General features: G+C 40.8%; 1 protein-coding gene across 1 annotated transcript in view; it reads right to left on the minus strand.

Moving 5' to 3' along the window:
* Positions 1 to 15269, minus strand: part of HIBCH (3-hydroxyisobutyryl-CoA hydrolase) — an 87940-nt gene that overhangs the window by 70149 nt on the left and 2522 nt on the right. The window contains exons 2-5 of the mRNA XM_077829425.1: positions 9469 to 9511; positions 8440 to 8580; positions 3246 to 3330; positions 1958 to 2038 (exon numbers count right to left, since the gene is read on the minus strand). Of these exons, the coding sequence (XP_077685551.1) occupies positions 1958 to 2038; positions 3246 to 3330; positions 8440 to 8580; positions 9469 to 9511 (350 nt within the window). The remainder of the gene's footprint in view (positions 1 to 1957; positions 2039 to 3245; positions 3331 to 8439; positions 8581 to 9468; positions 9512 to 15269) is intronic.

Below are 15269 nucleotides of genomic sequence, written 5' to 3' on the forward strand. Positions count from 1 at the left end.
GCAAGAAAATGTAGAGTTATAGTTCCCACATCAATTTTAACTCTCTCTTTCTGTATATGTGTATATATAAGAGGGTCTTTCACTACAAGATCCCCACGCTGAGTAGTGGGAAATAGTATTTAGCAAATATAACAAAGGACGTGCACTTTAACCCCATCACCCCAGATGAAAATGCAATATTACTACCTGGATTGCTAAACCGATTTTTGTACTACATGTCTACTTTGACTGCATAAATAAGATGCATTATTTGCTGACAACTTTAGATACCCACTAGAGATGCTTTCAATACATAATACAAAATCTCACTCATAGGAATGCTATCAGATCAAATTTGGCAAAAATATACATTTGCTTTATATATGCTTTAATAAAGCCATGATCAATAGAAAAACTTGTATGTGCTTTAAAGGCAATGGAAAAGGTTTACATAAAGTCCTGTGTGTTCTTACTGTACAAACATTGTAGGATTCTGCAAAAGCATGAGAACAAGAAAGTAAAATGATAAAACTGACTTGTGCACCTTTTTATAATCAAAGGAGAGATAACAGAAGTTAGATTCGAGAACAACATAAGTTGGATGTTATATTCTCAGGACTTGTTACACTTGAAATGCTAGAGAGGTGCCACTGTAACACATCAGTGTAGACCAGTGTTTCCCAAACTTGGGATGCCGCTTGTTCAGGGAAAGCCCCTGGTGGGCCAGACCAGTTTGTTTACCTGCAGCATCCGCAGGTTCGGCCGATCGGCTCCCACTGGCCGTGGTGCGCTGTGCCCAGCCAATGGGGGCTGCGGGAAGTGGTGCGGGCCAAGGGACTTACTGGCCGCCGCTTCCCACAGCCCCCATTGGCCAGGCACGGCGAACCGCGGCCAGTGGGAGCCGCGATCGGCCAAACCTGCGGACACGGCAGGTAAACAAACCGGCCCGGCCCATCAGGGGCTTTTCCTGAACAGTGGCGTCCCAAGTTTGGGAAACACTGGTGTAGGCACTATCTATGCCAACAGAAGTTCTCCCATTGGCATAGATAGATTGGCATAGATACCCAGAGGCGGTAGGTAGGTCAATGAAGAATTCTTCATTGACCTAGCATTGTCTATAGGCAAGGTTAGGTCAGCTTAACCACACCCCGCAGAGGTGTGGATTTTTCACAACCATGAGCGACATGGCAAGTCAACTTATTTCTTTAGTGTAGACCAGGCCTGTTTTAATAATCTAAGGGTGTTGTACGATAACACACTAACTTTTCAGAAATATGAATTTTTAATCTGAAAACATCTTTTCGCTATACCTGAATTGCCATACAGCATCAAAACAATGGTCCCTCTAGCCAGTATCTTGTGTCTCTGGCTGTAAATAGATTATTCACATAAAGGTCCAATCTTTTTCTGACTCCGACTAAGCTCCTTGCCACAGTAATAATCAGTGGAACTCCTGCTACAAATTGTTATGCAATGAGTAAAGCAGTATTGCCTTCTAATTTCATTGAGTGCTGCCACATTCTTACATCATTAGACAGTAAATATAGGAGTGCCCATTTTATGTATCTTGTCACATCTTCTTTGTGTCTTCTCTAAACTAAACAAATAATACTTCACAATTATCTAAAATACTTCATCTGCAAATCTAGGAATCACTTTCCCCATCACTGAAATATAGTTACTGACAACCCCCAAGATGAAATGGAGAAGCTGTTTAACAGTTTAAAATGGGAAATGAATACCATACTTAGCCGCACCCCTAAAACTATAAGGGATTCCCCACTGCCAAATTAGTGATGGGTTACCAAAACTGGCATTTAGTCAGAAATTAATACCTTCGGATTTAATCTTTACCTGTGTTACCAGTTCTATAAAATTAAATGTTGAATTTATGCTTTAGAGCCACCACTGTGAAAAATCAAACCCACAAATATTCTACAGGTATTTTAGATTTGGAAATTGCTTTGTACACACATACCAACAGCATTGTTCAGGATGTATTCTTCTCTGAAGAAATCTTGTGCTAGCCTATCTCCAACTTTTCCTGCATCTGTGATAGCTAGTAAAATAAGACAAAATTAAAACTAAAAATTGCTTTAAAAATTTGGTCAAATTTAACCAGCACAACAAAAATGACCTTGTAATATTAAATATTGACAATAAGCAAGGTCTTGTGTACTCTGCAAAATGGACTTAAATTCTATAGGAGGGGCCCCGGTTTTCTGCAGCACTCCAGTGCAGCAAATGGAAGTGTGACAATTACCAGTAGACTTAAAAATGTATTTTAATTACTTAAATACAATCAGTATCATCTTCCTTGAGTTATTTTCATTATAATGCATATTTTTCCCCACTAATTTCTTGTCATAATATATCTGATAATCTACGTCCAGCTCTCATAAATTATGCCTGCAGCATTCATGAGCCTTTCCTACTGGTTGGCAGCTTCACAGTTTGGTTTCACTGGAATGATCACAGGAGGTCATGATCACAGAGGGAAAGCCAATTTCCCAGATAGCTAAAAACATTCCTATGAAAGATTCTGAATATTGGAAAATGAGGACCCAGTGCTGAGAGGACACTAGTTTACAATGAGCACACAGGCTATTGCATTTTCAGCCTCTGGAGCATTTTCAGGGTATATAGTTTGTTCTTAAATTAGCTAAAGTAATCTAGTAGGGAGTACACAAATGCATTGATCACTGTGGTCAGATCTGTCTAATAGGGTACAATCTTTATAGCAAGTCATAAATATAAGCAGGTGTTTTTTGCTGCCATGACTATTTGGGTCTTTAATATCAGTGGGTTGTCTAACAGGGCCACCAGACTGCAAGAACAGATGCCCTCAGTAGCAAGGGATATTTTTGAGAAGGCAAGTTCTTCAAAGTGCTTCCCTCTTCCTACCACATTCACTTCAGTCACACCTATTTTAAGTTTTAGCCAGCTACTCATAAAGAGATATTTTTCAACCATTATAACAAAATTTAGCTGTCTTAGGGCAAATACAGTTTTGCTTTATCTCTGTATTATCTACTTACACTGAAAAGGAACTCATTTAAGATACATAAATGTTTTGCAGTGGCCCCATTAAAACCTTGATGATTCTTGCACAACAGTATCTATTTACCTCTATCTCACTAATTCACATATGCCCTGTACTTAGAATGGGGGATATGAATATTGAAGTAACTGATAACTGAAAAAGTTGTATGTCACAATCGTAAAACAGTGACCAGGGTGAATTCAGCACATTCTCAAGTCCTTACCTCTGATATCACCCCCTGCACAGAAAGCCTTTCCTCCAGTTCCCTTTATAATTATTAGAAAGGTTTCAGGGTCTTTCTCCCATGTCTAAGAGGAAGGACAAAAGAAATATTATTCCCCAATATATAAAAATTAATTTAAAAACACTTTTCCCAAATGCTGTCTTTGGTCATTCTTCTTACTCCTTCCAGAAAATGAGCCATATCCTCCTTAAACTTCAACTGAGCCCTAAAAACATACAAAAAGCAGGACTTTGAAAATCCACAAATGCAGCTGAGTAGAAATTTCTCCTGGGTCAGTGCCATCAACCTCTGCCGAATCTATTATTTCACTCTTAAAAAAACAAGTTTGTATCCCCTGAAGAAACATTTAGTTCATGCTTGGAAGGTTAATTGATGTAGATAGGTCTTCCTGAATCTTCCAACAGACAGCTTCAGTGTCAATACCATCAGAAGAGAAAAGGGAAGCAGCTGGGAAGCACTTGCTGCTATTAGAAGTATTTCAGAGTAACAGCCGTGTTAGTCTGTATTCGCAAAAAGAAAAGGAGTACTTGTGGCACCTTAGAGACTAACCAATTTATTTGAGCATGAGCTTTCGTGAGCTACAGCTCACTTCATCAGATACATACCGTGGAAACTGCAGCAGACTTTATATATACACAGAGAATATGAAACAATACCTCCTCCCACCCCACTGTCCTGCTGGTAATAGCTTATCTAAAGTAATCGTCAGGTTAGGCCATTTCCAGCACAAATCCAGGTTTTCTCACCCTCCACCCCCCCACACAAATTCACTCTCCTGCTGGTGATAGCCCATCCAAGGTGACAACTCTTTACACAATGTGCATGATAATGAAGTTAGGCCATTTCCTGCACAAATCCAGGTTCTCTCACTCCCTCACCCCCCTCCAAAAACCCACCCCCATACACACACAGACTCACTCTCCTGCTGGTAATAGCTCGTCCAAACTGACCACTCTCCAAGTTTAAATCCAAGTTAAACCAGAACATCTGGGGGGGGGAGGGGAGGGGAGGAAAAAACAAGAGGAAATAGGCTACCTTGCATAATGACTTAGCCACTCCCAGTCTCTATTTAAGCCTAAATTAATAGTATCCAATTTGCAAATGAATTCCAATTCAGCAGTTTCTCGCTGGAGTCTGGATTTGAAGTTTTTTTGTTTTAAGATAGCAACCTTCATGTCTGTGATTGCGTGACCAGAGAGATTGAAGTGTTCTCCGACTGGTTTATGAATGTTATAATTCTTGACATCTGATTTGTGTCCATTTATTCTTTTACGTAGAGACTGTCCAGTTTGACCAATGTACATGGCAGAGGGGCATTGCTGGCACATGATGGCATAAATCACATTGGTGGATGTGCAGGTGAACGAGCCTCTGATAGTGTGGCTGATGTTATTAGGCCCTGTGATGGTGTCCCCTGAATAGATATGTGGGCACAATTGGCAACGGGCTTTGTTGCAAGGATAAGTTCCTGGGTTAGTGGTTCTGTTGTGTGGTATGTGGTTGTTGGTGAGTATTTGCTTCAGGTTGCGGGGCTGTCTGTAGGCAAGGACTGGCCTGTCTCCCAAGATTTGTGAGAGTGTTGGGTCATCCTTTAGGATAGGTTGTAGATCCTTAATAATGCGTTGGAGGGGTTTTAGTTGGGGGCTGAAGGTGACGGCTAGTGGCGTTCTGTTATTTTCTTTGTTAGGCCTGTCCTGTAGTAGGTAACTTCTGGGAACTCTTCTGACTCTATCAATCTGTTTCTTTACTTCCGCAGGTGGGTATTGTAGTTGTAAGAAAGCTTGACAGAGATCTTGTAGGTGTTTGTCTCTGTCTGAGGGGTTGGAGCAAATGCGGTTGTATCGCAGAGCTTGGCTGTAGACGATGGATCGTGTGGTGTGGTCAGGGTGAAAGCTGGAGGCATGCAGGTAGGAATAGCGGTCAGTAGGTTTCCGGTATAGGGTGGTGTTTATGTGACCATTGTTTATTAGCACTGTAGTGTCCAGGAAGTGGATCTCTTGTGTGGACTGGACCAGGCTGAGGTTGATGGTGGCATGGAAATTGTTGAAATCATGGTGGAATTCCTCAAGGGCTTCTTTTCCATGGGTCCAGATGATGAAGATGTCATCAATATAGCGCAAGTAGAGTAGGGGCTTTAGGGGACGAGAGCTGAGGAAGCGTTGTTCTAAATCAGCCATAAAAATGTTGGCATACTGTGGGGCCATGCGGGTACCCATAGCAGTGCCGCTGATCTGAAGGTATACATTGTCCCCAAATGTGAAATAGTTATGGGTAAGGACAAAGTCACAAAGTTCAGCCACCAGGTTAGCCGTGACATTATCGGGGATAGTGTTCCTGACGGCTTGTAGTCCATCTTTGTGTGGAATGTCAGGAACACTATCCCCGATAAAGATGGACTACAAGCCGTCAGGAACACTATCCCCGATAATGTCACGGCTAACCTGGTGGCTGAACTTTGTGACTTTGTCCTTACCCATAACTATTTCACATTTGGGGACAATGTATACCTTCAGATCAGCGGCACTGCTATGGGTACCCGCATGGCCCCACAGTATGCCAACATTTTTATGGCTGATTTAGAACAACGCTTCCTCAGCTCTCGTCCCCTAAAGCCCCTACTCTACTTGCGCTATATTGATGACATCTTCATCATCTGGACCCATGGAAAAGAAGCCCTTGAGGAATTCCACCATGATTTCAACAATTTCCATGCCACCATCAACCTCAGCCTGGTCCAGTCCACACAAGAGATCCACTTCCTGGACACTACAGTGCTAATAAACAATGGTCACATAAACACCACCCTATACCGGAAACCTACTGACCGCTATTCCTACCTGCATGCCTCCAGCTTTCACCCTGACCACACCACACGATCCATCGTCTACAGCCAAGCTCTGCGATACAACCGCATTTGCTCCAACCCCTCAGACAGAGACAAACACCTACAAGATCTCTGTCAAGCTTTCTTACAACTACAATACCCACCTGCGGAAGTAAAGAAACAGATTGATAGAGTCAGAAGAGTTCCCAGAAGTTACCTACTACAGGACAGGCCTAACAAAGAAAATAACAGAACGCCACTAGCCGTCACCTTCAGCCCCCAACTAAAACCCCTCCAACGCATTATTAAGGATCTACAACCTATCCTAAAGGATGACCCAACACTCTCACAAATCTTGGGAGACAGGCCAGTCCTTGCCTACAGACAGCCCCGCAACCTGAAGCAAATACTCACCAACAACCACATACCACACAACAGAACCACTAACCCAGGAACTTATCCTTGCAACAAAGCCCGTTGCCAATTGTGCCCACATATCTATTCAGGGGACACCATCACAGGGCCTAATAACATCAGCCACACTATCAGAGGCTCGTTCACCTGCACATCCACCAATGTGATTTATGCCATCATGTGCCAGCAATGCCCCTCTGCCATGTACATTGGTCAAACTGGACAGTCTCTACGTAAAAGAATAAATGGACACAAATCAGATGTCAAGAATTATAACATTCATAAACCCAGTCGGAGAACACTTCAATCTCTCTGGTCACGCAATCACAGACATGAAGGTTGCTATCTTAAAACAAAAAAACTTCAAATCCAGACTCCAGCGAGAAACTGCTGAATTGGAATTCATTTGCAAATTGGATACTATTAATTTAGGCTTAAATAGAGACTGGGAGTGGCTAAGTCATTATGCAAGGTAGCCTATTTCCTCTTGTTTTTTCCTCCCCTCCCCCCCCCCCCCCAGATGTTCTGGTTTAACTTGGATTTAAACTTGGAGAGTGGTCAGTTTGGACGAGCTATTACCAGCAGGAGAGTGAGTCTGTGTGTGTATGGGGGTGGGTTTTTGGAGGGGGGTGAGGGAGTGAGAAAACCTGGATTTGTGCAGGAAATGGCCTAACTTCATTATCATGCACATTGTGTAAAGAGTTGTCACCTTGGATGGGCTATCACCAGCAGGAGAGTGAATTTGTGTGGGGGGGTGGAGGGTGAGAAAACCTGGATTTGTGCTGGAAATGGCCTAACCTGACGATTACTTTAGATAAGCTATTACCAGCAGGACAGTGGGGTGGGAGGAGGTATTGTTTCATATTCTCTGTGTATATATAAAGTCTGCTGCAGTTTCCACGGTATGTATCTGATGAAGTGAGCTGTAGCTCACGAAAGCTCATGCTCAAATAAATTGGTTAGTCTCTAAGGTGCCACAAGTACTCCTTTTCTTATTAGAAGTATGTGCCCTGTGAGGACTATTGTCCTCACTCCTGGTAGGAGTTGCCACACCCTAGAGCAGTCAGCCTGCGAGGAGCTCCTACCAGTACTACCCACAGAAGATTCTGTGATTGAGATGGTATTAACTGGGGCTCAAAGTTCAGCCAGTAGGAGACCAGGGTGTTAAAGGCCCAAACAGACTGGGCAGGAAGTACATGACTTGTAGCACTAATGGATTTCAGCCAAATGAATTGACTAAAGCCTGGTCTACGCACAGCGTGTTGTACCGGTATAACTACATCAGTGTAGCATGTTTTTGTTTTTAACTGAAATAATTATAGTCGAACAGCCTCCCAGTGTTGATGCAGTTTTTAAAAGTGCATTATATTCATCTATTTTAATCCCTTTCCCATATGGTAATAAGCTATATCAATATAAACATTTATACCAATATAACTGCATCTGCACTAAAGAAGGGAGTTGAACCACTTTATGCCAGTATAGTTAAAGTGGTATGATTTCTACAATTGAGGATTTGGAGTAGTTCAAGTACTCCCCACCCCCAGCCCGGCTTACATAACCTCTGGAGAAAGGAACCCATATCACTACATATGCAACACTGTTCAGCATTTCACTAAAATGTAGGAAGTTAGTTGGGGAACCAAACTACCATGCAAATGTGGATTCTTCAACCTAATCTGTAGGTCAGGATGGTATTTAAGGACATGCCTTACTTTAAAACTGTGAGTAGTCTCACTGAATTCAATGGATCTACTCACACGTTTAGTTAGGTGCAAGTTTAAGTACCGGTTGAAGCAGGGTCTTAATGATTGGGTCAGTGACTCCATACAAGAAGTTACAGATTGATTAGAAAGAACAAAGAAGTGGCAGCTTTATATTTAAAACTGCCAGTGGATGTATGAATTTAGGCTGAGTTAAAATAAAGCCACTAACCTTTAACTGTGGATAAATCTGTCGAATCATGGAAAGATTTAATGCATTTAGAGCCTTTGGTCTATTCATAGTTATGACTCCAGCACATCCTTTCTTTTCCAATAACACTTCAGCTGCAGAATCTGTGTGTTTGGACATATTCTGTACATGCAAAAATAGGGAGACTAAGTAAAACAATGTATTTTCATGTTGAATAACCATACGGTATAGAGTATAATTCCATAAACATTCTCAAAACTCACCGTAACTGTGATTCAGGTCATTGTGAGTATTTTGACAGAATTCTAGACTAACATTTTCCAACACAACTCTCAAATTATTTAAAGATTGATTTATTTCAGCTACTCTTTAATATTGCTCCGAAAGCCATACTAAGTATATTATACTAGCTTTGCGCTTATTAATTTGCAGGAATATTTGGAAATATTTTGTGTTGTACATTCTGAAATACATTATGTTCCTCAATGTCTTTATTTAGGACATATGGTTGTGATCTTGTTTCACTGAGACTACCACGTTGAAAACACTTGCATCAGTTATGATGATAGATGTACAAGACTATTCTCCTACTCACCATCTAACACAGTACACATGGGATCATGGCAAATGGCCTTGTCTGATCATGTTTGACAATATTATACAAAAAAGTTACTCAAATGATTCATAAGCAAACTCAATTTAAAACTCAAAACTAAAATGTAAAGTCAGCAAACTAAAATATACAGAAGACAATTTAGCATACTGGAAAACATTGTGTTTGAATCTACTGAGAAAAACAGAATAATCACTCAAAATATGTGGGGTGCCAAAAACTAATAAATCTATATTATTATTGTAAAAGGAATTTGTAGTAAACTCCAGCTGAAGTGTAACTGGCAGCATTAGACCTAAACATTAAAAAGCTGAATTGACAGTATAATACTGCCATGATTGGATAAACTAAAGAACTATACACTTATTCTCTATCACACAAGGGGGAGAAGTTACAAAATCGACTTTTAACACTACCAGATAGAACCCTATACTTACCAAGTGCTGTAGTATTATTTGTAATCTGTTGAATGGCTTCAATCTGAAACAAGAAAGCCAAGTTCAATGGTAGCTAAAGCATTTCAAAAATTAAATGCTCTGAGTGAGTTGCACTAAGCTTTGATAGAAGTTTCTCGCTGTACATGTCAAGTCAGTGGCAGGTTCTCTTAACATATACAACCTTGCACAATTCAACTTCTAAATTATGGTTAGTATGAATAGTGTACAAGCAATCACCCTGTAAAGTCATAAACAACAGACTCGTCGTAAATCACTAAAACGGGTTTTTTTACGTGTGTTTCTAGCATTGTAAATAGTTGTTGGTTTTAAAGGAACAGGAAAAAAAGAACAAATAAATAGCATTTGTCAACATGTACAAACCACTGCCAGTTCTGAAGTGCCTAGAAGTTTCAAAGGAAGTTTGCACACATACAGAAGGAAGTCCTGACTATAATCAGCAGTTTGGCTCAATGTCCAATATTTAGTAGGCATATTACAAAAATATCAGTGCATGTTTCAGTGCTTCAGGAATATTTTCTAGCCCTGGCATTTCTGCAATTTTTTTCAGTTTCCCCTATCATAACCTCTAGAGACAATTATATAAATTAGTTATTTGGGGACAAAATGTGCTCTAGTTTATCTGGTGCGCATTGAGAATAACTCAAATGAAATCTAATGAGTTATGCACAATTTACATCAATGTATCTGAGAGCAGATTTTGGCATATAGTCCTACTTTGTTGGATCTATAAACTATTTTGTTTTGAGAATATTGCATAGTTACTTCCTCTTTGCTATCCTGCCCCATTCTTGGGAGCAGACTGAATGATGCTTGCCAGAGTTCTATGAGACCAGATTTTTTTCAGTTTATCAAGACCTATGGCAGTTTGACTATAAAAGATGTCTTATATAACTTTTATACATGTACATGAATTGCCAGTGTGCAATCAACCACATTATCAGTGTCCTAGTTTATACCACTTTCCTCATTTTATTCCCAATATTATCCTATTGTTGGCTTTTCCATACCTGAAGTTCATTAACAGAATATATTTAAAAGCATGCTGCCAACTACTTTTAGGCCTGAATTACATTTTGCAACAAGTGGGAATGTACAAAACCTAACATGAACGAGCTGCAGGAGGTGCTGCATGGCCTGGAGGAACAGATACCTTGAGCTCCAGAGCCATCTGCTAATATCTATTTCCATCTGTAGTACAGAGCCCCTGACCAACACCCCCAGCCTTAGTAAAGGAAAAGGTACCCCCAAATCTCTTGAAAATCAACAGTCATATATTTGTCTGTTGTGGGCTCTACAACTAGCTAAAAGACAAAGAGAACAGAGACTCTAGCCCCTTGGACAAAATGGTTAATTAGGGCACTGTGTCTGTGTTGGCCCTGCTGGAGAAAGTTGCTGCAGATACAATTGTATTGTGGCCTTGATATCTCCTGACTTCTCTCAATTTACTCTCTCTGCAAGGGCTGACAGGATAGGTGAATGAAGGAGAAGCAAGAATATCAACTCTGGAAGATCAGGTACAAGGGGTCTCTACCCAGGTGCAGAGAAGCCGAACAGACTTATCTTCTCTTAAATCTAAAGTGGCAGACCAATGGAAGGTCACCACAATACTTTGAGAATTAAAGGAGTACCTGAAATAGAAGAAAGTGAAACCCCCTAGAATTTGTTCCCAGGCTCTTTTCAGAAGTGCTCAACCTAATGGATTATTTTAAATTTGACTTAGAGCACGCAGTTCCCTAATTCTTAAAGCCAGCCTCAAATGCCAAATCTCATGTACTGGTAATCAAACTTCTAATACTTACTGTAAAAGAGGGAAAAATGCAGCTAGCTCAAAGGGGAGGACAACAGTTTGAGGGATACCAAGAAAATGATTTTGCAAAAGATGTGGCTGAAGAGACCAGACTTTAGAAGAGCTAGGGAACTTGCCAAGTAATGAAGTTTCAAATATTTTATGAAGTTTCCCACTCAGTTCCATGTCAAGACATTGAAAAAGTGCCTCTGTTCCCAAAGCCATAAGAAGCAGAAAGTTCACTGCAGATTATTTAAAACAGTGGCTCTCAACCTTTCCAGACTACTGTCCTCCTTTCAGAAGTCTGATTTGTCTTGTGTACCCCAAGTTTCACCTCATTTAAACTACCTGCTTACAAAATCAGACATAAATACAGAAGTGTCACTGCAAACTATTACTGAAAAATTACTTGCTTTCTCATTTTTACCATATAATTTTAAAATAAATCAATTGGAATATAAAGATTGTATTTACATTTCAGTGTATAAAGCAGTATAAACAAATCACTGTCTGTATGAAATTTTAGTTTTTACTGACTTCACTGGTGCTTTTTATGTGGCCTGTTGAAAAACTAGGCAAATATCTAGATGCATTGATATACCCCCTGGAAGACCTCTACATATCACCAGAGGTACACATACCCCTGACAAATCAATACATACTATTTGTTTGTGATTATACAAAGTGTGTGTGTAAGCTCAGCAGTGAAGTACATCAAAGAGATGACTGGGGGTAGTGCAGATCCCTGTTGCTCAGCAGGAACTTGAGGGCTCCCATTCCATCTTTTAAAATAGTTGCCAATGGGAGACACTGGTGCATTGCCACACCCTACTGCTGGGGGTCCTCAAAGCCTAGCAGCTTGACATCATCGGTGAAAGATGGCTCTCCTCCCTGCAAGGCATCAGGCAAAGGCACACAGGACCTGAGGGATATAGCTTCACCCCTTATAGGCAAACGCAACAGAAAAGACGACAAACGCTGATTGTGGAGCTACATCAACCAGTAATTTCTGCCTTCCCTATCACCACCTACTTCCTCCCTCTCACCCTGTCCCTTTCCCCACCTCCCCTGCCTCCAGCCCCTGCTCCCTTCCTCTTCCACTTCTCCATTTCTTCCCCCATCCTAACACGTTCTACAATATCAGGCCCTGAGTACATGAACATAGACTTATATAGAAGAATCATGAGCTTAATCTGATTGTTAGCTATGCCCTTTGGTACAGACACTTGCAATCAGCAGGATCAGTCAGACTTGTCCCCTGTCAGTTATGCTCATTTAATATGAGGAAGGGAAACTGAATGTTTGGTTGTAAACCAAAGGAACAGGGGCATGCAGCGTGGGGAAAATAATCACCAGAGCATCTCACTCAGAACACCACGCTATATTACCAATACCCTGGTGTTTACTTTGGCAAACTGAAAAGATTATAGTTAAGAGATTAATACACAGGAATAACCTTGACATACCAGTTAAGAAATATCACGTTGGCAGAGCGCATACTCCCTTTCTATCGCCTTATAACGTGGTTACTACCTTGTATTATAGGAAATATAGAGTGCCTGTTAAAAATATAGTTTAAATAGTGGCTATCAGCAGAGCTCCGGGCCTGGATGGCATCTCCCTGGCCTACCCTCTCCAGAACTGACTACTTGGATTAGTTTAGTTTATAGTGTTAAGTGTTTCACAATGGCTGCTTTTTCATTGTGATTTGCTTTTTAAGTGGTGAATGGAGAGATACCACTCAGGACAGAGTGGGACTGCGATGCCCTATACCAGAGGTTCTCAAACTGGGGGTCGGGGACGCCTCAGGTGGTCGCAAGTTTATTACATGGGGGGTCGGATCATGAGCTGTCAGCCTCCACCCCAAACCACACTTTTCATCCAGCATTTATAATGATGTTAAATATATTAAAAAGTGTGTTAAATTTATAAGGGGCGGGGGAGGTCGCACTCAGAGGCTTACTACGTGAAAGGGGTCACCAGTACGAAAGTTTGAGAACCACTGCCCTATACTAATATCTAAGACAACCGGTCACAGTTGATAATAGGCCAAGTTATATATGTTATGTGGTTTTATGTTTTTGCTTTAACCTGGCTGTGTTCTTCCCTCTCCTAAGCCTCTCAGATCCCCTTACTACCGCTACTCTTCCCACCTCTCTCTTGACCAGAAACATGCAGGAAAATTACACCCTACATGACTGACTTGCATCAAGCCTCTGGAGGCGGTTGCAACTAATGCTGATGTATCTACCCTATTCCCTGAAGCATCTGGCAAGGTAATCCAAAAATCTGTGGAATAAGTGTCTGAGGCATTTCATCTGTAGACTCTCCCACCTCATGGAATTCTGTGTAGGGCATAGGTTGAAGTGCAGTAGAGCACATGACACAAGCACTGTCATCCTTGTTTGTAAGGCCACACGTGACAAAAATAATTAACATCGCCAAATGGTCCTCCAGCTCAGTTTTATTTCCTAGAATGTAAAGGAACTCAATACGCCAATTAAAAGAAAGTATACTCATTATTAAAGAAAGCAAAGGTAGATATGTGGTGTTTTTGCTGCAGAAGAGACACTTGATGTTGGATATTTAAAAAGTCCTGTATTAAAATCACAAATGAGTTTGATTCCCCATAGTTTAAATTCCAGGGTATTATTAATTAAGAGGTCTCTTGGTTTTTGGTACTGTTTCTCTCCCTCTATGTGTGGAACTTGCAAACTGCTAATTGTGTTAGTACAGATTTAATAATTTTATTAAGATAATGTTCTAAGACAGAGTCTGTTCTCAAAGCAATTCTTTGTAACAACAACTACTCACACAGAGAGAGACTCAAAGCAATACTCCGTAACAACAGGAACGGTACCCAGAGACTCCCCGCCCTTTTGTTATATTCATCTTGCTTTGCTAACAATTGTGATTAAAATAGAGATAGAGGATGTATGTGGATTGATGCTTGGTGTGGATAATAACTGAATGATCAGGGAGGTGCCAGCCTAAGAATCCAGTGTCCATCAGCTGAAGAAGGCATCAAGTGGAAATAACCAGAGGACCCCCGGAGGGCAGACTGGAATCCACCCAACAGCCTCAAGAATGGGAGAACCAAAGAACAAGATAACATCTGGCAGTACTCAGGCGTCAGGAATGTGCCATCTGCTGATTGATTCAGCAACAGCATGACGAAGCAATTCCCATAGACTGGCATAGGAAGAAATTCCTATAAAAATGGACTCTAGAAAGTGAGAACTTTGGGGTCTGATTCTGTAAACCAACTTCCAAGAGCATCAGATGAGCATCTGACAAGGCCCTGCTCCCTCCTCATGTCCAGATCACCTGGCCAGTGGCTTGGCATGAGCAACTCTAAGGTTGGTAACTATAACAACAACCCTGCAGAACCTGTGTGTGTGTGTATAAATGAATGTGTGAATAAATATGAAATTGAATGGAATGTTATAGCTGTAACTAACTGCTTACTATGATTCTTTCTGTATTCACAATAAATGTGGCATTTTGCCTTTTCCCCTTTAATAAGATCCTGCTGGTTTTTATTTTATTGGTATAACATTGACACTGATTAGAATGAGTGCAATGCCTTGATGTTTCTCATTCAAATCCAGAGGAGAATTCATACACTTCCATAAAGTAATGGCAGTAACAGTCTGAGTCACTTTCACTAGATCAGGGCAGATTTTTAATCTGTAAAACACCATAAATGGATCTGAACTAATCATTGCTTATATGCTAACTCTATCTCTCTACTCCGTTTCCTGGGGATTTTAATCAAATGCTTGATCCTCTTGTGAGCAAATCTCACTCTCAGGGACAGTACCCCACCAAAACTAGAATGACCCTAGAATTGCACATTGAAGACATGAATATATAATCACCAAATATCACAGTCTCAATGGGTAGGGACTATACATATTTTCCCTGCCACATGGGTCCTATTCCCATATAGATTTCTTTTTGACCTCCAGGGGCTTGGTTAATTCTCTAATTA

Source organism: Eretmochelys imbricata, chromosome 11, assembly GCF_965152235.1.
Source record: "Eretmochelys imbricata isolate rEreImb1 chromosome 11, rEreImb1.hap1, whole genome shotgun sequence".
Lineage (NCBI taxonomy): Eukaryota > Metazoa > Chordata > Testudines > Cheloniidae > Eretmochelys > Eretmochelys imbricata.